The following is a 24815-nucleotide window of genomic DNA, read 5'->3' on the forward strand; positions in this document are numbered from 1 at the left end:
CAATTAAACAGAATAGAGAGACCTTACAGTAAAAAAAGGCTCAAATACCTAGGTTTTTTAATAATCAGTAGCGATATGCTTTTTACAGAAAGGAAATAAATAGCCAGATAGTAAGCTGGAATCTTAATAGTATGTGGCATTACTTCTTTTCCCACATTTTGTCTTTTTATGAGCTACTTAGATAGTTTATTATTTAGAAGAAGGCTGCTGGCATGCTTTTTTTTCTGTGTGTTGTCTAGCAAGTAACTTAATTTTTCTTCCTCATTCAAAATGTCACCTGTGATATGGAAATAGGATAAGTGTAATTTTTTACACAGAGCAGAATCCAACACACCTGAATACAACATTTTTCATGTAAGACAGCTTTAGATTTACTAACAAACTATTATACAGAAGCTCAAAAGTAAGACTAAAAGGACTCAAACATAATCTATATTAAGAATAAACAAGCCCAAATGAAAAAATAGTTTGACATAAAAAGGCAAAAGGGAGGATAAGCATGAAAAATGCTTACCAGGAGATACAAATTTCAAAGACAGAACTAACCTACATATAGAACCATAGAATCCTTTGGGTTAGAAAAGACCTTTAACATCATCAAGTCCAACCATTAACCTAACACTGCCAAGTCCACTCCTAGAGTGTGTCCCTAAGCATCACATCTACATATCTTTTGTATACCTTCAGGAATGGTGGCTCCACCGGCCTGTTCAAATATTTGGCAATGCTTTTTGTGAAGAAATTTTTCCTGGTCTCCAGTCTAAACCTCCTCTGATGCGATTTGAGGCCATTTTCTCTTGTCCTAAAGCTTGTTACTTGGAAGAAGAGACCTACACCCACCTTGCTACAACCTCCTTTCAGATAGTTGTAGAAAGTGATAAAGTCTCCCCAAGCCTATTGTTCTCCAGGCTAAACACCCCCAGCTCCCTCAGCTTCTCCAAGGTATGATCAGTATAAATCTTTTCACGAAATATTTGGTGTCAAAGCTACACAAGCAACTGAAGACGTGACCTAAGTCACGGAACCCTTATGTCCCCCATGGTGCCTGTATGTGAGGCGTAGATTGTTTGTATGAGGTATGTGCACAGATGTGATGTAAAGATGAACACTATAGGAAGTTCTAATGAAAGGGTAGGAGTAATGGTAGATATTTATACAATTGGGTTTTACTGAAATTTTCTAGATGTGGTAAGTCCCGTGCTTCTTTCAGTTTTCTGGACCAAATTCAACACTAAGTTGTGCACTTCAGTACCTTATTGAACTCAACAGGCATATAGGGGCTGAAGTCAGAATTAATTATAGTCGTCTGTTATTTTGTCATGCCATAGTCAATTATTTTTTTTAGCTCTTTCAGTCATACAAAATAAAACTGTCAAAGTTGTCAAGAACTCCAAGAAATGAAGCCTCCGAGCTGCTGCTCTGAGGTTTTTAATATTTCTTCCAAAACAGATCCTTGTGCCTTAAAAGTCCTGCCAGAAATATATTTGGTCCAAAGTCTTGTGGCTAGTCAGTAGAAGAGATAATTGCAAAGAATTAATAATTTATCTGCATAGATCTTGCAACAGCATATTCAGAACTGCAGATATTAAAAACACACATTTCGTTAGATAACTGCTTCTAGTGTGCACACAGTAGAATGTTACCATTACTATAGTGCATTCAGATGTACAAAAGTATGATTAAAATGCTTAGTGTTTTAAATTAGATAATTTTTGAAACAGGTGGTAATACTCAGTACTGTTCTTCATGATTTTCTTCCCTCAGAGCTAAGATAGCTTGCTGTTTCACGGGAAGGTTCAGCACCTGTGAATGGATCATGGAATACATGCAGGTTTCTCTTTGTCCAAGTGATATAGAAAGACAGACATTTAACTTTCTGGGCCATATTGAATAGCTGAATAGCACATTTATTTTACTGTCCTTCAATTGATTACAGCTGTTCAGAACAGAATTTTCTTATTTCTGTATGGAAAAAGCATTTAAAACTTTATAAGAATGACTAGAAAGCTTTTTTGGCATTGTTAATTGCAATTAACAATTGTTAATTGCAATTACTTTTATAAACAATTATTTTTCAAAAGAACTTTCAAACAAAATATTTTGAGATCAAAGTATCATACTGATTTTAAATGCCAAATGAAATTGAACTAACGAAAAAAAATTTGTTTGAGCAAGCTATCTGCCCTTTCCAATGTCAATTTTCCTTAGAAAATTCCCATATCATCTGTTTTCAGCTCTACATTCACAGGAGGACTTTCTTTACTTGGCTTCAGCTGAATCCCAAGTAATCTTGTCTCTGTAATCACACGAAGTGGAAGGGGCATCCCAATTCAGTCTTTCTCCTAAAGGAAATATCACCTATGTTCCCTGACTTACTTAAAAAAAATTGAAAATGAGACAGAAAATTAATGAAATTGCTGGCAGATGCAAAGATCAGTTACAGCATGGTAGGATTCCTAGACTTCATTCTTAAAATATCTTGATATAGAAATAAGAAAAATTAACAATCAAGTCAGAGGAGTTGCTGGACCTCAGAAGAAGAGATCCCTAGATTTCTTTTATTTCTTGGAAAGAACACTAAGGAAATGAAGTTTGTAAGAGGAACTGCTCTGCTCGAAGGAGATACTTTCTGTCTCCATTGTTTTGTTGAAAGGAGAGTATGAGCAAATACTCAGAAAAGGCAGATTTTCCCCTGAAATTGATCCATATTGTTCAAAAGAAACCAGAACTCCATTTGCTATGTCCATTATTCACCTTTTGCTGTGGTTATTCAGTTTCTTACAAACTCCCATTTGAGAGGAAAGTCAAGAAGTCCTTTCAGACAAGAGAACCTATAGAGCCAGTTTCAATTATCTCGATCTCCTTCCTGGTGGATTTTTTAAATGAGACACATTTCTTACCAATCTCTCACTGTATCTCACTTCATATCCCTGGTACCCATGGAACTGGAAAGCGTCATGTTAGCATTGGCATATCTTCTGGTCCTCAAGGTTCCTTCACAAGAGGTTTCTGTGTCTCATCTCTTGCGGAACAGAGAAAAGGGAAGAAATGGAGCAGACTTCCTGTCAACTTCTTAGCTCAGAAACTCTCACCAAATTGCTTACAAAATTTCATGGGGATACAGTTTCAGCTTCAGGCACCTTAAATTGTTCACTTCAATCCCACATGCCTGGTCAATGGTTTTTAGACACTGAGTTTAGAAGACTTGGGGTGTTTTAAGGTATTTGTTTAAAAAAATCAAGATGTTATTAACTTTTTCAAAATAGACATTAGCAAGCTTTTGAATTATAGACTGTATGCTTTACAAAGTAATCATTGTCTAATCACTGTTAAAACATATAATCTACATATAATGTTTATAATTATTTAAATTATTGTCCATTTAATTATGAGGATTTGTGTTATGGGTTTATGAGATTTGAGAGGTGTACAAAGAAGCAAATTTATTTCCTAATGTTTTAAATTTTAAAGTTTATTCATATTAGAGATCAGAGAAGGGATAGACTGTGTGAAGTGAAAAAGGAGATCTAAGTCTCAATCCCAGGAAGAAAGCGTGAATTAAATATGTCTTTAAATGGCTAATTTAAACTGGTTACTTTTTCAAAGAAGCTTTGGAGTTCATAAAGTAACTTAAGCGACTCATGCTAAATGGAAATTTTTTGTCCATTGTCACTGAGGGTGTCTTAAATTTGTTCGTCATTCTTCTGGTGGGACTATTGGTGAATATGGTGCTTGTTTATTAAATTAATTTAATCTAGTGCATTCAATCCTTTGTAATTTCTAAACAGTGATTACTTATGAATGCTGCACCATCAACCTTATATCTTTGGTATAATTGATCTTTACTAATAGAATTCAAAGTATGGATTTATGTTAGTAATTTGGGTGCTGGGATTAGATGGCCTTTCACCAAATTGTTTAGATTTTCAGGGAGTGAATGCTCTCACAAGGAAAAAAAATTTATGCGTGCTAGACAAGAAGTTTAACTGTGTTAAGATCAGTCTTAAGTGTAAAAGTTTCTCCTTCTGCTGTTAGAAACAACATATTTCATAGGATCTTATCCTGTCCAATGCTGATGTGTTAAAAAAAAAAAAGAAATAATATAATACAAAACAAGACAAAACAAAAAAACCCACCAAACAAAACCAACAAAAACCCCTTACATTGAGTTATGACCTTCTTTCAGTTTTTATGACCCAGTATAGTAATGAGAAATTTTCCATAACGCCCCTTGTCAGACAAATCAAGGGTGAGTCATTAGCTCCAGTTTAACATATAAAGGTATCTGAGGTGACAAGACATGAGAAAGGGACAAGAGAACTGTAAGAATCCCTGAGAACAGCAAAATCAAGTTGAAATAAAAACTTTTGGCCTAGAGTTTATGGTTGGCAGTTTATACTTCCAAAGAGCATGGCCTTGGGTACAAGGTGAATCTAAAAGTATGGTTTTTATACTGCATAGTATGTACGTTAAAAAGTTAGCTAAATTTTGTCAAAATGTTTCAAGAGTTCTGCTTTAACCCTAGCTTTTGTTTGCCCTTGTTTTTAATCCTGTTAATTAGAGCTTGCATATTTCCAAGTAACTCAATTCTAGATTATTAAATCTGATGCCAAATTTGCATGGTTCATAAAATTATCCATAATATTAGTTCTTCTTAGCAGTTTTAATATAAATAAAATTCCTGCCAGATATTTTTGGAAGAGAGAAAATACCAATACTTGATACATCTGTATCCTTCACAGTGTTTTTTACAGGCATTCATTTGCAGATAGTAGCTGGACCAAACTCCTTATTCAGATTATGGAAATACAGGGATTACCACAGCGGTGCTTGCGTAGTAGAAAGCTGGGTCTTGTGAGAGGCGGACAATTACATACTTTTCAAATGGGCACACTTGGTAGTTTGTGTTCTTCAAACCTCTGCTAATAACTAAATAATATGTGCTTAACACTACAGTTTCAATCCAGTAGGTGTTTTATTTGCATTCTCAAAAAAATTTCAGTTCCTCAACTAACTAAACCATATCTTTTAAAACTGAGTCCATTCCTACCTGTAGTACGTTCTTTATTTGTTCTTTGTAAGCCTGGACTGATAATTAAATGATGCCTAAGAAAATCAGAGAAGACAAATTACTCCAGTATCAGAAGTCTGGTTGTATTAAATTGTTATATAAACAAATTAATAGTGATACAGAATCTTATCATTACTTTGGATATGTCATTTGCTGATATATGCATAATGTATTTCTTTTTTACATACCAGAGATTGCTTATAAACAGTAAGTAGATGATCATAATCAAAACAGTGATAAATCTCCCACTAATATCTGCTATTTTCATTCAAAGGCACCCTGAAGCACTTTGCAGACTGTTATATATAGGAAAAGAAATTAGGAATAGAAAATTACACTGAGATTTCATCAATATCTCCTGGTAATAATTACAGGATTTGATCAGATTCATTCATCTCCCATTTGGCTATTAATAGGAATATGACACACTCTGAATTCAATCTTTATTCTCTTGAGGGGATTTTCTTTGGTGAGGAAAAACTTCAGAGACTTTCTCCACCCTCTTAATGTGCAAAGTCTTTAAATACCGGCAGAAGCATTATCACTTGCAGGAATTGAGTGTTCCAGCTGTGATTATTTCTAAGTGTGTAGTACAAAGTCAAGTATAATAACCAGCCTTTGGTTTAAAACTTTTTTGACTTTGCGAGCACTGATTAGTATGTCCAGAGGAACTACAAGCACCCTAGAAAAGCATAACAGAGCCATTCTGTCTCTGAATCTATCTTACTGGTGCATGTGTGGGCCAAAAATTATCATTGTCCCACTTTTGTTAAGTCGGAAAGAAGGTTCTGCTGGAGAAAACACATTTCTCTTGACTCTTAGTCCAGTATCCCAGCCCCCAGTAGTTTCAGTTCAGGGTAGAATGCATTCACTACAGTGATGAGACAAGTAACCAATTACCAAAAAATAAAGCTATTTCTGAAAAGAACTCTGACATTTAGTTTTATTGGCATGGCAATAGTTTTAAAGTGACCATATCACTAAGTGCGTAAGTAAAATATTAAAATGAGTAGAAACATGTTCAGAAAAGAGGGAGAAAATTGTTACTACTCCTTTTTTTTTCCTTCAAAGAAGGTTAAAGCTATTGGTGACAGGAAAAGTGCTGCCCTTTAACATCCTTATTTGGACCTGAAATATTAACTCTTTTTGTGAGAAAGGAAAGAAAGAAGAGAAATGCCAATAGTTTTCTTTTTACCATTCTTTGAAGAATTCCTTATTTTAAATAGATATGTCCAACTTTAAAGCATTTTTTGAAAGAGTAAAAATCAGCAGAGAAAGCCAGTCTCAGAGGAAAACCTCAGAAAGAGTAAAGTGATGACCTACATTTATCCTCTGTTAGAAGGGAGTGGGTCCCATGGATGTAGTCTTTAACAGCGATGAAGATTAGGTCTACATACCTGGCTTTGTTATTCACTTTTTTCTTTCCTAAATGGAAAGTCCTTTAATCTTTCTTTTCTTACGTTGCTTGTCTCCAAATTGATGAAAAGGATACCTTTGTAAAGGGCATGGCAATCTGTGGATGAAAAGTACTGTGCTACAAGCTAGCACAATCTGCAGGATCTCCATTTTCCTTCCATTCTAGCAATCTCCTGTAGCAACTTCACCATAATAGCACCTGGTATAGCTGTGTCCAAGCAAAGAGGGTTAATGATCTCAGCAATACAAGGGGTCATATAATACGAAGGGGAAAGGCAGGTTCTCTGAAGGGGAAGAACATACAAATTAAGGAAAACAGTCATCTGCTATTTGAAAAACTCTAGTAATTAAATGTCTAATTACTCTCTTCATCACAGGGAACAAACGCAAGTTCCGATGAACTGTTGTTCGAAAATGTGATGCTTATTTTCTTAATTACTTTAGTCATGCTTTTTTTTAAAAGAATATTGTGCCTTCCATTCCTTCAGATGGACCCAGTAAGGATGATAACAGGAGACATTACAGGAAAACACTACTGTGCTACTGGAAGACACTGATCATTACCACAGATCATGCAGATCCCTGCTGTGCTGCCCATTTATTAGCAATATAGTGAGTCAGATCTTGGAGTCATACAAGTTAGGGATGAAAAAGACTTTCATTTTCCCAAAATCATTACAAGTTCCTGGTTATGGTCATACTGTGTGGTTTAGTTAGCTTTTCTGGATCCTGAATTTATCCTTCATCTTATGGTATTTTTGAACAAAGGAACTGATTTTTTTAGATCAAAAAGTTGCTTACTTTAGATACTCAACTACATGGGAGAGCTAAAAGGAAAGAGGGAGGGGAGGGAAAGAGAGAAATAGATGGATTTCTTTTTCTCCCTCTTGCTTTTTCTTGTGTCAAAAAATATAGTCCTAACGCTATGTATGGGGCATTTTTTCCTGTGTTGATAGTTTAGCTTCCTATGTGCATGTTTTTATCAAAAAAAAAAAAAACCAAAAAAACAAAAATCATCCTAAACAAAACAGAACAAAGACCATAAACCAACAACAACAAGAAAAAGAAAAAAAAAAAAAAAAAACAAAACCACACACACACAAAAAAAAAAGCAGCTGAGAAATGCAGTACCTAATTAAAATTGGTTTATTTCATTTTCTGTCAGGAAGAAACAGCATTCAGCAAGCCAGTTGAATTCAGCTCTTGAAATAATAAAAGAAAAATTTTGTAATAGTTGTAACTAGTGATTTGGTCTAGGCATGGAAAAGCACTAGGTTTCTTGCTGCAGTTGAAATGAGGAGCTTTAAGACATGACTATAAATTGAATTCTAGTGATCTTGCTAACTAAAATGGGGTTTGAGCTGTATACTCACAGTTAGATTCACAAGTTTAGGGTTTTTTTTAATTTAGGCACTTACTATTAGAAATAACAGGGCCTAGATAAGAAGCCTGTTGAGATAACGAGTCTTTAATTTCTCTTTTTTTAACATAACAATAGAAATGTTAAATATAAAGGAAGCACTGTTTGCTTGATATGCAGAGGTTGTATTGTTAGGATAGTAACTGGCAGAAACTAGATTAAAGCAGATACACTTCTAGGATGCATAAGGATTTCGGAGATCTGCAGCAAAGTGATCAAGTACTCACTCCAGCCCAGCTGAGTCCAGGATTGGCCAGAAGGCAAGCAGCTACTCTGAATGTGTTCCTTGTCACTGCTATCCATCTTTTTTCCAGTGAACAGGCAGTGTTACTGGTCAAACTGATGCAATTTGAGACAGCTTTTTAGAGAGTAACAGTGTACTGATGTAATTGCTGCATACCTATTCTTTTGGTGCTTAGACTGGTGAACAATAATAATAATCAAGGAAAATAATTTAATACACTTCACAGTGGCTTTCGTTTTGTCTCTGTGTAATTCAGGAGAAAAGACACTGGAATGTTGTCATACAAAGAGCACCTACCAGTGAGTCAGGTAGTCGTCGGAGATGTTGACCGGCCTGGGTCTGAAGCCAAGGTGTCTGTGGGTCCCGTGCGCTGTCAAGGAGATCGTAAGTTGTCTGATTTTCTTCCACTTACTCCTGGGTAGAAGCTAATTTGAATAGTGGTAACTTTGTAGACACCCTATGCAAATTTAGAGAAGTGGCTGTCTACTCAAGAGACCTTTTCCTATGAAAACATGATGTGATTTGAGAAATTTTGTCAATGAATTACGCATATAGTGTCTTATCTTTGCATTTAAAATATTTATATTTGTCTTTATTTTATGGTTAATGTAGCAACTTTGATTACTCAACTAGGTTTATGTAGATATGTGCAGTAATACAGATTTCATAAGGATATCTCTCAACACCTGTGCTTCTGTTGGGTGCTCTTGTCAGTGTCATTATCATTGCTAAGCATATCGTTGTAAACTATGCTTATGTTATATAAATAGTAGCATGATGGCGAAACTTACCACTGTAAGCTCTGTTTACAGGCGTAAAAATTTTGACAAGATTGTTATCAAATGTTAACTGTATCAAGACTAGATGTTTCCTTGTAAAGCACTGGGAGTTTTTTGTAGTAGTCTCTGATTTCCAGGCTGAGTGCTGATACAAGATGCATATTCTCCAGTCTGATCAGCAGATGATAGAGTAAATCAGTATAATGGATAAATTTCCACTTCATGCACAAAAAAAGGTTGAGAAGCAGTGAGAAGGATTGTACTTTTCGTTCAATCTGTTTTATATTTCAGGAGGTGAAATTCACCACCGAAGGCAGAGCAAAAGCTTAAGGTCCTTCTAAATCACACTTCAAAAATTTAAGCTTTGTGCAGCTGGCACATGTATTATATTTGTCCTCTGTGTTTGAAGGTCATTCTATTACAGGAGGTGCAGAAAGGAAAGTTGCCTGATTTAATTTAAAATAACTAATATTTGCATGGTCTATAAAGAATACAAAGCCCATCTGCAGATGCTGGTAAAGAGTACTATAAATCAGCCTATAAGATTGCAGTGATGGAAATATTGAAAGGGTTGGCATAATACCTGCAGGTTGGTTAGAACAACCTGGCTCTAAGCAGCATCTAACACTGCACAACAGGGATGAGTATGGTTGTCCTTCCTCTTCTGCCCTTTTACAGCTACATGTTTTCTATCTGCACATTTCTAAATACTTTGCAAAGGAGGTCAGCATCGTTATCTCTGCCTTAAGCTAAAGTAATTAATCCCAACTGAGAGGAAATCACATACTCAGAGTCATCCTGCAGGACAAGTACAAATGTGAGCTTTCTGCATCCCAGTCCAGTGCCTCAAAACCTTAGGCCATTGTTTGGTGATAGAACTGAATGCGTTTTGCCTCTTTTTCTGTTTATGGTCTTTCTGGGCTGTGCAAATGATCCCTCCAGCTTTTGTTTATGAATCTGATGCCTAATGAGCAGAAACAAATATCATGGGATGTTTGCAAGCTTTCACATCATCCATTTGTTGTTTGTATTTAGGGTATTTGACTAATCACAGGTCAGTTTGTGTTTGTGTCTCAGCTATGTTTGATAAACATAGGCTCTTACAACTGATGATAAAGAAATAACAAATAGCATTTTTCTTGCATCTGTATTCCTCATATTCTGAATCTGAGTGCTTCCAGAAATATCAGTCTCTAAAATGTGAGCCATTTCGAAATATTAGTATAAATGAAACCCCATTTGAGTAGGCAATAGCCTTTATTAGAGTGTGACTGTGTGACACAGCCATTTGGGAAACTGAAGGGGTGTATTCCTAACATCCCAATTAATTTAATTTTCTCTATGAACTTTACAGAAATGATTTGTAGTTTTCAAGAAACTTTGCCTATGAATAAATTCGAATTTATTTCCATGACCACATATTATTGTCAAAAAGCTGTTATAAGTTTTCTTACAGGAGATAATATAAACCCCAGCCCTTTGCAGTTAGTAAAAGCTCCCATTTTATATTCTCAGTGCATTTACTAAGCATTTCCCTTTGTATTCTTTCTTGAAAACATACAACAGCTCCTGTACCCCCAAATACTACTGTCTCACCTTTTGGAAAACAAGGTTTGTGCCCTAGGGAAATTTCTAAAATTTAAAACTATACACTTGTTCTAAATGAGAAGAAAGATCTGAAGTGCTTAATTTCTGGGAAAGGATTAAAAAAAAAAAAACCAACAAACAAACAAACAAAACACAAAACAAAACAAAACCAAAACCAAAACAAAAACAAAACAAAAGAAAACCAAAACTGAACAAACACCACAAACCAATTGATTCATTTTTTCATGTATTACATGCATCAAAACCAATATTATTAGTACTAGAGATGTTGAGTCTTGTCACAGCACAGTTCATATGTTAAGTTCAGTTGCATGTGTAAATGAAATTCAGTTACAGTAATGAAGACTGGCAAAGCAATGCAGATTTTTGGTCTGCTTAGAAGGAAGGTGGAAAAGGTAAGAGTGCCTAACCAGTCAAACACAAATTTACCTATCTGGAACAATTTCTCATTGTGGTCACAGAATCTGCCAGTACTGTGACAACGTATATCACAGTAAGTGGAGCCTTGGATGAAATATCTAAGATGTCTCTTTCCCATTTGCTGTCTTAGTGCTGAGGTATGCTTTCTAAGTATCTAATGATTTTTCTAAGTAATGATCTCCCGGGAAAGCAGACTTATCCAATTTTATGAAGAACGAGTGCATAACCAGGGTATGAATTTGGTAGGGCTTTTTGGCGCTGTATTGCAATGATCCAAAGATTAAGCAGAGATTTTGAGCAAATGTCAAGTCTACCCAGATTTAAAGCAAAGCTGTCCTTCCTGACCACTGCTGTGTGAACATTGTACTTACAGAATGGCAGTGGCACTTTATCAGCAGAGTTGCAAGATCCTCTAAACTTGAACTGGAATTAAAAGTGTAAACAGTGAAAACCAGCCCTGAGACTCCATAGTAATATTGGATAAAGAAGGGAACTACTCTTGTTTTCCCTCAAGTGAGGGTGTTTTGTGTAGGATCTAGAAAAAAAGGCCAACATAGTACCACTAATTAATCATCTTTACTTTTCATGTAACTTAGAGACACTGATTAAAATCACTTTACAGAACCTATTGCAGTTGTACTAATACTTATACAATAGGACCTGAACTCCTCAGCCCACTGCATTTAGCCTTGGCCAACCAGTAATAGAAAGACCTTTTCCATCTCTTTATGCTGTTCCACTGTAATGCAAGGGGGTACCTTGAGCCTTCTCCCTTTAGAGAAATACAGAAGTATGTTGAGGTTTTTTTCCTGTCTAAGCTCAGCCTGAGGTGGTAGATGTAGGCTGCAAAAATGGATCTGGTAATTTCTTTTGAAACCAAACTAAAGAGCTTAGCTTACTGTGTTTGGGCTATTGTTACAGAGATTTCATCAATAATCATATTGAATCAAAATTACTTTTGTGACTTCTGGCACCTTCTCAAGATTTTTTTTCATTCCCTCTAGGAAAATACCAATGTTCACAAAGCTCCTATATTTGTAACCTGGTAAGAGTATCCTTTTCCCAAGGACTTCCAAAGATTTTGATTTGAGTCTGCTGTTTATAAGCCCAGAGGGGAATAGACTGACTATTCTGCTCTAGATTTGCTTTTCTCCTTGAGTCTATTTTCCTTTTGTCCCATTTCCACTATAACAAAGACAGAATTTGAGGGGGAGATGTCTTTTACACAGCTCAGATTTATGGGTTTTTTCCATCTCCTCTGCTGTTCCGTTTTTATTTTCCCAGTAAGACTTTGATTTCTGAGCCATGAATCATTTTTTTGTGTTTCACTTCTATTATCTTTAATCTTCAAAATGTGGAGGACGAAGCCCCTGCATTGACTCTGCTTCTTTCTAAGCTAGGTTTTCATGAAGACCTGTATCAGCAGTGTTCATGTAGAAACTTCAGTGACAGACCAAAAACGTCTGACAGATGACAGAAATTCAGGAGCAAATCAAAATGCAGTTCTTACATCGGTGCATTGATTTTGTTTGTGCATGTGTGCCTATGACTCTGTGTGTGTGTTCTCAGGGGAAATAAACCTCAAGTTTTTTTATTCAGTAATTTTGACAATGGCTCATCATTACTGCTTTCATTACTTGGTGCTTTGTTTCTTTCACTTCTAAATATCACTTCTGGCTTTACTCTTGTACTTCCTTTTAGAATATTCCATCTGAGCTGGCTTATTTATTCTTGTACTTCCTTTTAGAATATTCCATCTGAGCTGGCTTATTATATGTTCAGACCTGAGCATTTTTTGTGAGTCTGGGTTTGTATTAAAACCACTCTATAGTTATCTAATCCAGACAGCCACTGTCAGGGTCAGTGCTTACAGGCAGGTATCCTTGGTAAGGTGTGTTTTTGTATTCCTTAAGTACTTTTTATACATCACATGTGCAGGTTGGTGACTCAGAATTGTTACTTGTGGTGAAAATAAATTTACTGTTTCATGTGCATGCTTAGTCCATTTTCACTATATAGTAAATTAAGGACACTTTCAACATCCTGAGCTTGTTTTTCAGTGGTACCACCTGAGTTTCAGGAAAAAATAGCACACATTAAACCTATGAACAAGGTCAATTCTCTAGTAGGATATGCAATGTGTTGTCAGTCAGATCTGTAGTGATGTTACCGTTACATACACAGGTAAGGTAAGCTGGAGAATATCTCAGAAAACAAACAAACTAAAAACAACCTATTTGAATTATTAGAAGATCCAACTAGAATTTCAGTAGAAACTATTTACTCCTACTGTTTCTTAGACAACATTCTAGTAATATAGTGACTCAACTTACAGATTAATGGAAGTGAAAACACTGTATCAAACTAAAATTAACATCAATGAAACCCCCTACCAAAAACCAAACCCTGAGTGCTTGCAGAAAAATAAAAAAATTCAGGGTTTGAAACTTCTGAAGCAATGATTCCACAAGATGCTTGTGTGATGGGATTACTTATCTGAAATTTGGGTAATTCCTATCTGACATGTTAATTACTTCTCTGACATTCGGGTTAGAAAACCAGTTAAAATCTCTGCATTTTTCTGCATTTCCCTATTTTTTTGCTTACATTGCTAGATATATCTATACACTTTTATGGTTTTAATTTCCTATGGCTTTCAAATCAATTGTGATAAGTTCATTAGGGTAAATACAGATCAAAACTTGATCAATGTAAAAGTTTTATTTTTTCCCCCAGTAACTGTAGCTGCCTTCAGTACACATGAATATTTGTCTGCTGAATTTCCACATCTATTACCCCAACATGTCTTTATGTGCTGCACTGGATTGTACGTTGTGCAATTCAAGTGGAATACAGATTCATCCAAAGAACACCAAGACATTGTGCTCACTGCTTATCACAGTCATCCATTTCAATGCTATCAGCAAAATAGGAGAGACAAAAGTTTCCTTTCAATAAATGCACTCCAACCACCAAGAAGTACTATTTCAGACTGATTTGATTTTTTCAGTGGATTTTGTTGATAAAACAACAGTCTTCGCTTAGGATTTGGGTAGGGATCATCCACTTTAGTTAATCAAACCACTGTAATTGTTCTTCATATGCAATTGTTTTCCTCAGAACCCGAGAGAAAAAAAATGACCCACTAGGTCATTTTTCTACAATTTTTTTAAGTAAACAAATCCACTCTTTTCCAGTTGTTCGATATCTGATTTAAATAATGTCATTTCCCTTTCTTAAGTCTATCATTTTCCCTTCACCTTTAACCCTATTTCATGCTACATAATTAACTTTTCCTGTGAAGTTTAATGAGAGTTTGTCTTCCTCTTTGTGCAGAAATGTTTTCTCCAGCAAGCAGTGCTTGAATGCCCTCCTGCAGAGTCTTTATATTTCTAAGAGAACTCTTTATTTTCTCACCTCCCAGGAAAACAGACTGTGGCTGAATGTCTCATTCAAGCATAGGCTGTTTCTGGCCATTTGAATAAAATTTTGTCTGTCCTGAAAACAGCAGCTCGAAAACCTCCATTGTTCATATGAATTTAGGGCATCTCTGTCATGGTGAAATATGCCAAGGAATTTAAAGATGGACACAGGATAACATATTTCCTGTTGTGGCTTCTTTTACATGTGTTCTCATATCCTTCCTGAGCAGCAAAGTGCTCCAAGTGCTGGTCTTTGGCTGGTACCTTTGTCATCCTTTTTAATTTGCAATCAATTCTCAGAAGCCCTATAATTACAGTCAAAAATGATTCTCTGATGTCAGACATCAAAAATCTTTGAGTATAATGTATAACTTACTGTTATGTAAGTTTTCAACAAGATAAGCTCTACCTTATATGATCCATGGTGGACAGTATCAAAACGAGAAGACATAGCGTCTCTGAAATTGCAAATCAGCTTGGAATTGTCTTGAGGTTTGGGGGGTGGGGAGTGGTTGGCAGTGCAAGCAGCATTCAAACATGTATGGTTGGAATTACTTAAGTTCCAAAAATATTTTCTTATTTTTGTGGTAGTACTTAATCTCGGCTAATCACACTAGATTCTTTTCTGCTACTCCTTTCTATTTGAACAACAGGAGACATTTTGGCCTAGATGTTTGGGAGAAATTAGTCTCTGGAGCACTCTAAGATTCATTGAGAGCTCTTTCTACATGCCACCCTGAATGTAAGGTTTCTTTTATATTATCTCAAAAACCCACAAGGAATTGGTAAGATTAATGATTTATAAGCTGCTAACGCTTCTACAGTAAATCGCCTTTTTCTGAGGTTTATAACATGGCCATAAAATTCTCTTTCAGTTCAAACTTTGTATACAAGTGTATTCATGGCATAAATACTTGTAGAGTGACACAGTTTTAACATAGAATCATATTGACTCATGGGTTATATATGAATATTTTCTAACGTATCCCACTCATTTTCATGTTTTGTTGTGTTTCCTTTCTGAAAGCAAACCCTACTCCTCTCACAGAGCGGGAAGTACAAATTACTTAAAATTTAGCCATTGTCCTATTGGACACGTCTTTTTATGTCTGGCTGAAGTAACAGGATACCTGCAAATAATGCAAGGGAAAAAGGAAAAGTAGAATCAAAAATATGACGTAGGCACATTAGGAAAAACTGTGTCCCTTACAGTTTGTACCATATGTACATCAGTAACCCAAGGTAAAAAGAAAAAAAGAAAAAAAAAAGACCTTTATATGGACCTAATATTGTTAGAATATATGGAAAAGAGATCATTTTAACTGCAAGCATTGATTCTTGATGCAGTTTGACCCCTCTGTTTTTAATCCTTTTCCATCTTTGCCAAGATCTGGTAGGGTCTGGATGCTTGGTTCAAAAGAGTGAGATTTATGACACTTTTGCCTAGTACCTGGTTGTGTATGAAAGTATTATAGATTATCCTGTCATTCAGTGTGTATTTTCGTTATGAATGCAATTTACATTGTTGGAGATTTTTCCTTAAGGTCATGAAGGCAGTATGCTCTGAGTATCTGTTTTGAGGGGAAATACATTTCAGCCTGTTCATTTTTACTATGTACTTTCCTCTCATTTACTTTTTCTGTGTACCCTCTACTGTCTTTTAAAATGAAAGTTACATCTGTTTTACATGTATATGGAATTTAGGTAGGAAGAATAACAGAATTCCACAGTTTATATCTCCACACTTCCAAGATTCATCAAGTGTAAACCAGACAGTAAACCCAGTTTAAGACAGGAATAGACCTGTCTATTATTAATAAATTCTCCTATGCATTCAATTCTACCTAAATGTGTATGTTGGTATAAGCTACAGAAGATGGTTCATTCGAATATCAATGAAATAATAAATTTTACTCATTTTACATATTTGCTTTAGTAATGAAAACATATGGCAATTGATGCCCATAGTCAATTCTCCAGCTGACCATAAAACAAAAAAATAGTGAAATTCCATAGGGGAGTTATGAGCTTTATGTTTCAGAGAGACAGAATTCAAATGCAATTAAGAGCTAATTTTATTCAAATTCTCCTCATCATTATGATTACATTGCAGTTAATTCTACCTTCTTTCGTGAAAAAAAGAAGTATCTGAAGAATTTCATGTAAAGTATTGTCTCTTGATTCCTGGGGAATTTAAGCAAGAGTCGTTAGTCTGATAGATGACATACAGTAGCTGATCATATTAAACTCAAATCCTCTTAAAGTTATGCTTTAATTATAATTTCAAACATTTTACTATCTTTGTGACTATAATGCATATTACTATCTTATCACTTCTTACCTACTGCAAAGTAAGAACAGCAATGGTGCAGGGTACAAAATCCAAGAGTAAAAAGATGAAAGAATTCCCACAGTGTATAGAGAAGTGATGAGAAGGAGATGTCAGTAAAGCAATAAGGAACTAGATGAACCTGTGACTAAACTGAGGATTGAGAAGTTGCTGGAATCCTGTCAATTACACGTACAAATTTACAGCCACCTTTAAATTTCACCCCATAAGTCTGAGTAATCTTAGAAATTAGGTACAATATGGGGGGAATTATCTATATTCATTTTTTAGGTTGAACTCTTTCTCACTTTAATTCTTTTGGCCTGCATATTCCTGCAGCACTGACTGACATTTAAAGAGCAGAAAGAACAGAAAAAGGTGAAAAATGATTGAAGGTGAGGTAGAGTGAGGTGAGTCTCGTTCATTGCTATGTGTAAGTTATGCAAATTCAGTCTCATTTAGACATAGATAAGTGAGTGGCAGTAGGATGGAGGATATCCAGTTATAAGGGGGCTTGTCTAACCTCGCAGCACCCAATACCTAGCACACAACACAAACTATCTCAGTAACACTAAAAAGTGTTCAACCACCAAGATGGAGAAACTAATAAGAAGAAGTTAGAGACCTTTGATGCTTGTTAAACTTGCACCATTGATCTCTGTACTAGAGAGCCAAGCTAACTCTAATTATGTCTCAATACAAGCATATACAATAGTTGAACCTCTTCTCCCCCGTGATTGGATAAAAAGGAAGGCCAGGGAGGTATTCCACAGTCACAGCTGCTCTTCATAATGATTTCTCATTCCACCAGCTACTCTCCCCATCCTTTAATTGTAGGGCTGAATTTTGACAGCTTTTGTTCAAAAGCTTTCCATCATCAAGTCATATCATATTTATATATGCAGTATTTGGTATTTATATTGTGTCCCACTCAGTTCTTACCAGGATTTTCAAAGGAATGTAACCTGTTCCTTCTCTCTCAATGAAGCAGGTCTTTCTAGATTTTTATGTAGAACTACGATGTGGTTCCCAAAGGAACAACTTTAACAGGTATTGACACAGGATTGCAAAGTTGTGCATTTTTGGCTCTGAACTGGTGAAAGGGAATATAGCAATAGTTTGAGAGAAGTAGAATAGGCATATGAAAAATTAACCTCCCATTTCTTTTCTCTGATCTATTTTTTAATGTCTTTTTTTTGACCTTTGTCTTCTATGGAAAAACTTGCAAATGTGGGGTGGAAAGGGCTAGAAAACCATAAGAGAAATATGAAAAATTGCCTACTTACTCCCTTTTCCAATGATAATACCATGGATAACTTCCCCTATTAAATTTCCGAGTTTGAATATGCTGCGTTTCAAATTACTGTTTCAACCTGTGTAGTGCCATAAATTCAGTATTTAGAGAGCAGATTTCGAAGAAAGGTTGCAATTCCTCTTCCTTCTTCCTCCTTTCTCTGTTTAAAACTTATCTTTTGTGAAGTGCTGGTTTGGTTCTTCAAGGCAAACAAAGAAGAAACTTGAAAATGCTGATAATTTGTCAAGGTTTTAATTTTGAATCAGGTCAGATAGAATTAAAAAGAGATGAGGGGGAAATCCTTTGCTTTACAAAATTGTATTTTTTTCCCTTATTAAAGCAATTCAGATCCATTCTATCCTTTTGCTGTTAGGAGCTTACAGTAATCTCTACTTCGAAGGTATTAGCTAAACTTGCAGAATCAAGAAGCTTTCAACTTTACAATATTAAGCAGCAAATTCTAACATTTTTATAAGCCTGTATTTCAACTCTCATTTGTGAAGAATCATCTCCACATCCGATTTGGTCTAATTCAGAGGAGCAATATTTTTCCTGAGAACAGCTTTCAAAGAAGCAGTTATGGAAAGAGAGCCAATAGTGACTTACGGTTTCAAAATCTTCTTTTCTTTAGCCAATCAATTTCCAACATGCACGCTGTATCTATATTTTGTTATTTACCCCTGGTTTCATGAACTCCTGCTGATGGAAAAATTTTGCCTTATCACTGCAAATAATTCTGTTTTTGAAAACTGAGGAAGTAAATCAGTGCAAATCAATTATTATACATAAAACACGGTTCGTGTATCTGTGTTCCATTAACTTGGCTATCATTTATTTTAGGTTTGCTATTATAAGGTTAAATTAAAAGAATTTATTGTTATGAATTGTTATTGTACCTTCATATTTCAAATGCAGACAGAAGTAAATTTGATCCACAGTTGACAGAATACCTTCCAGGAAAGTTAAGATGCTACCAAAAATGTACTAGAAAAGGGATTTTCCCAGGAAATTGTTTAAGTTCCCATCTGAAAAGGAGAGAAAATTCTCAGAAACTCTTACCATATAAGCTCTGAAAAACGTAAGAAGTCATTTGAAACAGAACAAGTTGGTTATCCAGTCCATTTTCCATTGATGGAAGGACATAATTTTGACTTTGACCTTCATCATTTTACAAAAGAGCTTTTTCATCACTGTTTAACTATATTTCATAAATGAAGCTTTGAACTAAAAGGCTGTTTAATATGTCCAAAACAGAGTAAAATTTTCAAAGCAACCAGGTCAGTGTAGTTACATTTCATTAATGCTTTCAAGAAACTTTTTGTTTCCTTCAAAACCTCCTAAAGCTTCAGCTTTTTCTGACAATGACAAGGTTTTCTTAGAAAACTAAAGTAAATGAAATATTTGCTTCATGGAAGGGGCACTCCTTCTTTCTTTTCTTTAAAAGCAAATTCCCTATGCTGAGATAGAGATTTTGAATTTTCGCTTTTGTAAACTAAAAGTAAACATTCTTGCAGTAGCTTCAGTCCTGCTTAAATTATAGTGCGATTAACTGATATTTTACCTATCCTTATTATGAAGTTTGTATAGCACCATACAGAGAGAGCTCTTTCCTATTTGCTGTACACACACTGTATTTCAGGTGGCTAATCAGATTGTCCTACATAATACCATTAGGCAATTTTGGGATCCCAGAAGGACAGCCAGTCATTAAATAAAAACAACAACATCAAACACAACAATAACACAATATTTCAACCCAAAATGCTCTATATAAATTGCTTTACATCTTTCTAGCAAGACATTAAAATCTTAAAGATCATAAAATGTAAGATATTTTGCAGGTACTTCTGAGCTCAACTGAAAGAATAGGGCTTAGAATAATAAGGTAATTTAGATTGGAAGGGACCTATAGAGGTCATTCAGTCCAATCTCCTGCTCAAAGCAGGACTAACTCCAAACACAAATCCGGTTACTTAGGGCTTTTTCTATTAGTTTTACAGACATTTCTAAGGATGCCATCTCCCTGGACAACCTGTTCCAGTGCTTAACCACTCCAACTGTGGAAGCATTTTCCTTATATCCAATAGGAATTTTCTGTGTTGCAATTTGTAACTGTTTTCTCTGAATCTTTTGCTTAGCACCTCTGAGAATAGCTTGAACATCTCTTCCCTAGAACTATCCATCAGGCAGTGAAAGCAATAATTACCGCCCCTCCAAGCCTTTCTTGGGAGAAGCAAACCCAGTTCCCTCAGACTCTCCTCACACTTCACATGTTTCAGTCCTCGAATGCTTGTTAAATATATGATACCTTGTGAATCAGGAAAAGGGCAGAGATTGCAAACTGAGTGTTTTCATAAGTCAAGATCTAAAAGTCAGGTCTTTCCTTGTCCTTGTGAAGGACATGTGGATGTCCTTCCACATGTGGCAGTTCTCTCTAACTGCTACCACCCATATAGCCAAGCAGCTAAGAGACCTCAGCATGATTCTTTTGTGTCTGTCTAGCAATCATAAATATATAGTGTTCATTGGAAGGGAATATAAACACCAAAGTATTACCCAGTTCCTTCATGACCTTCAAGCTGGTGGACATCCTAACAAACTAGAGTCCCAAGGATATATAGCAGGAGCTGCATTGCCTATCTCCACCAATTCTCCTGGAATCACTTCCATAAACTTGCCAAAATCCTAATAATCCCTAGATTACTAGCTCAGGCTAGTAATCTCCACTCACATCCAAAAATAAATGAACAAAATTCCAAACCAAGAAAGATACCAAACCAATAGGAAATTGCATATATGCTTAGTGATTTATCAGGACAAAACAAGACAGTGTCCTGCCTTCAAAAAAATACTTTCTGATGTTGAAAGAAAACACAGCATGTAAAGCTATCAGGCTCGATCCATATCAGCCTTATTCTATGCAATTCCATGCCTGAAAATAGGGAATATACTCCATGACTTTCCCCACAAATTTTTTTCCTCTGTGAGCTCAATTTGTAAAAAACAAAATTGTTCTTAAATAATATTCAAATGTTTAAGGGAGTCCACCTGTAGATTTTCATTTTCTGGGCTCCAGGGATTCTGAATTCTGCAGAATGTATTAAATATGCATTGTAGGAAGAACTATTAGACTTGACCCTTTGCTTGAGATCTTTAGAGAAGTGGTGGGTTATGCTGTTATGCTGTAGATTTCTCCCTCCACCTTATTCCTTGTCTGCTCTTTCCTAGTTGTACTCACACTCTTGAAGAGACTTAGGCAAGTAAACATCACTTATCACAGAAAGCAAGCCTGGGGCCCTCCACATCTCCTCCCTCTTATTTACACATGAGGAGCCAGTAGTTCATAGTGACTGAGCTATGATCAAGGAAATTAAATTCATTAGTAAAACAAGAAACATTCCAGACTTGCACAGCACAGCTTGAAGTACTCAGCTGAGGAACTAATTAAAGACAGATAGCTGAGTGGGTAATGAATAAACACACATTGTGTGGGTAGAAATAGCTAGGACAAATATGTGTACTCCCTGTTATATTTGATGGGAAACGAAATTATCCCATATCCTGAAATAAATTGAACAGTAAGAGCTTTCCTGCAGCTTTAAAGTGCAGACCATCCTTGAGAGTGGGACAGCAGGCAGCAGGATCAACAAATGCAGACCCTGCAATGGTGCTTTTGCAGCTCTCCGGCCCTCAGGCTGTGTCCTGCTGCCACAAGGGTCTGTGCTGCACGCAGCTATCAGAGAGTAAAAGTAGGCTAAAGCCTGCTGAGTGCATCCTGCATTCTCTGAACATAAGCACAGACCTGTTTGACCCTGTGAACAAGAGGCTTTGATCGATGTTTTCTTTATGCACCCCAGTCCCTTACCCACTACTGTCTGTGCCTCTTCCCTAGTGATACTTCTGTGGGCAGTCATCAGTGTAGAACTCCTTGTACTCCACATACTGGTGCCAGGGAGTACCCACTTAGGGTAACCAAAGAGGTGACAGGAAATGTCTGCCCATTAACATCAGGTAGCACTGCGGACCTTTAACTTCTCCATTTGAAGAGTATCAAAATGTTTCTGCAAGGAGAAGATACAAATAGCAGGGATGCCTGTAGCTTTTTAAAGAGTTAATGCTATCTTTTTGTATCAGATTTGTAGATTGTGATATGCTGCACGCCAGCCATTTCCAGAGGCTGCTTTTTCACAGCAGTGTGTAAATGAGCAGAGAAAACATTTTTCATGACATAAAGGCAGTCAAAAGAGATATGAGCTTTGAAAACACAGATAGAGAGGAGCTCCTAGGGGAACTCAAATAACCATTTACTAGATGAAAAACAATATTAAGCTCAAGTTAAGTTTGCTAAAGCTTATCATCAAACTGAAAGTTCAATGCACAGTTTTGAAAGCATCAGTGTGATGATAAACCTTACCATCCTAGCCATTGGTGGTACAGATTACTAAACATTTCTATTATATCAAATCATCTATCAGAAGACGGTGTGGCTCGTATAGGAAATATAGTTTGCATATTCTTGGTTTTCATGGATGAGGTCAGGAAGAAGGGGAGTCAGTTATATAGTTTAACCTCTCTAAGTCTGTATTTCTGTGCTCACAGGTACTCGGACTTTCAATTTTCCTTGGAGTGTTAAGACCCCTGTGAAATTTATAAGGGACAGAGAGGCAGAAGTATCCAATCAGTAGAGTTCAGAGAATTGGCTGCACTAATAACCGTCTTCTTGGCTTACAGATACCATTGAGACCATTGTAGCTACTATCTTTGACATTTCTGGAAGCCTTCTAGAGTGAATTCACAATCTTCATGGCTACAGGTGGCTAAAGATACAAGATATTTTGTTATGCTGTTTGGCACTAGGATCTATTCTAGTCGTTTCACCCAAGGCGTTTATCCCAGAATATCTAGGATCCTGAGTTGGCAAAGGTTAAACGGAGCTGAAGTAGCATTCTGGAGACATCCTGTGCTTTGTTTGGTTCCATGAGGTGGAGGAAATCTATCACATTGTCAGAAGGGGTGATATAAATACTTGACAATTGAGCATGTGTGCTTCTGGTGGCTTGTGTTCTGGGTTATTTTGTTTCATTTAATATTTTTGAACAGTGTATGGAAACAAAGTCCTGATGTTTCTCTGCTGTGGTCAACTAAGGCACTGTCTTACTCATTGTACCTCTGCATTTATGAAGTCATATGTAGCCCCAATATTCAGCATTAAACTGAATTATCTGGATAGCAGTAAATAGAAGTGATTTCAGACTCCCTTAGACAGATTAAGTTTACCAGGTGCAAATTTAGAATTGATATTGTTGTTTATATTGTGGTTTTAACCCTTTGATTATATTGCTTCCTTCAGCTGCTTCTTCAATTTATAGAAAAGATGCACTCCAGCAAAATTAGTTCTTGCAAAGAGTACCTGATATTTCCATTAAGCATTTTTCCTATTCTTAAAAATAAGTGCATTTTGCATTACTCGTATTTATAGTATGTTACGTCTTCTTCTATTCCAAGAACAGTGTGAAGAAATCTTTGGCCACAAGAATATTTGATTTAAATCAAATGGACACAGTAGCAACAAGAACTACTGCCAGCTGTAACATCTGATGAATTAGTAATTCCTGGACTACTGCTTTGCAATCTTTTTAAATAGTTGAAATAGCATACAGGAAATAGGAATAGTATACAGGAAACAATGTAACTGTCATTAAGAGATCAACATTTATTGACAGTTGACTATGCCAGGGTTTTGTGTTTGCAACACTAAAGGGCTACCACACTTCCCTCAGGATCAGTTGCACCCTTGTTGTCAGGGTCCACAGTGAGAATACTCTCTGTCCAAAATACTCAAATCACTATGCCTTTGAAATAGAGAATGCAGGAAAAAAGACACTTTACAAGCACAACATGGAAAAATACTAGGCCTCTTAGAGTTATGGGATTTCAGGGAGTTTGATTGTTTGTTGGGGATTTTCTATTTTCTAATATTCTGAATTAATTTTCCTGTCTCCTTCTCCCAGAGTTAGTATCTCCCAGAGATACTAATATACAGCTGGAAGCAGAGTGAGGTCAGAAAGAGAACAGTTTCATGTGGTTCAAAAGCATAGTTCGTACCACTGTACCAGAGCTTGTCCTGTTCTCAGCTTCTCCCATACAATGAGGAGTCACCTTCAGAACTCTCATGTTTTCAGCAGAAGAGACAAAGTCTGGCCATACCATTTCCTCACCGAATCAACTTTCAGTTCATCAGGCATCAGAGATGAGCTGTCTGGGTAGGCTGTGTTAGCCCTGCTGTACACAGAACTTTTGGAATCAAAATCCCTTTCTTCCAGTGCTGATGCTTAACAATATATTTTAAATAAAAATTTATACTAAAACTGGTTGGAATTCAAATTTTAATTGGAAATGAAAATCACTGAATGCCATGCTGCTACTTTGCTGTTGTTTGGGATTGGTGAATACATAGAAAAAAATTAGAAGAATGTAATTTGTCTACTTTTATTTTAATGTGGAAAAAATTTAAATGCTAAAAGAAATGCTGTTTCTACTCTGAAAATGTTTCCAGGGTAGTATATGAATTTCATCATACGTTATATAAAGTGTAGATTAATAAGTATTTCTATTTTTTCCATACACAAAATATCCCTGAAACATACCAGTCTAAAGTTCAATATGAATTGCAAGATAGAATTCTACAGTATATTCGCCATAATACATCCCATGAGATTTCCAGACTGTTAACAATATAGTAGCTGTAGTTTTCTATTTTTAATTTGTAGTTTTGATTTGTAGGATACAGTATTCAACAGCATATAAAAAAC

The 24815-nt window shown here is 35.9% G+C and overlaps 1 protein-coding gene across 2 annotated transcripts in view; it reads left to right on the plus strand.

Moving 5' to 3' along the window:
* Window positions 1–24815, plus strand: part of CNTNAP2 (contactin associated protein 2) — a 1030565-nt gene that overhangs the window by 852694 nt on the left and 153056 nt on the right. For both annotated transcript variants that reach the window (XM_032681831.1, XM_032681841.1), the window contains one exon: window positions 8408–8535. In XM_032681831.1, the coding sequence (XP_032537722.1) occupies window positions 8408–8535 (128 nt within the window). The remainder of the gene's footprint in view (window positions 1–8407; window positions 8536–24815) is intronic.

This window comes from Chiroxiphia lanceolata, chromosome 1, assembly GCF_009829145.1.
Source record: "Chiroxiphia lanceolata isolate bChiLan1 chromosome 1, bChiLan1.pri, whole genome shotgun sequence".
NCBI classification, from domain to species: Eukaryota; Metazoa; Chordata; class Aves; order Passeriformes; family Pipridae; genus Chiroxiphia; species Chiroxiphia lanceolata.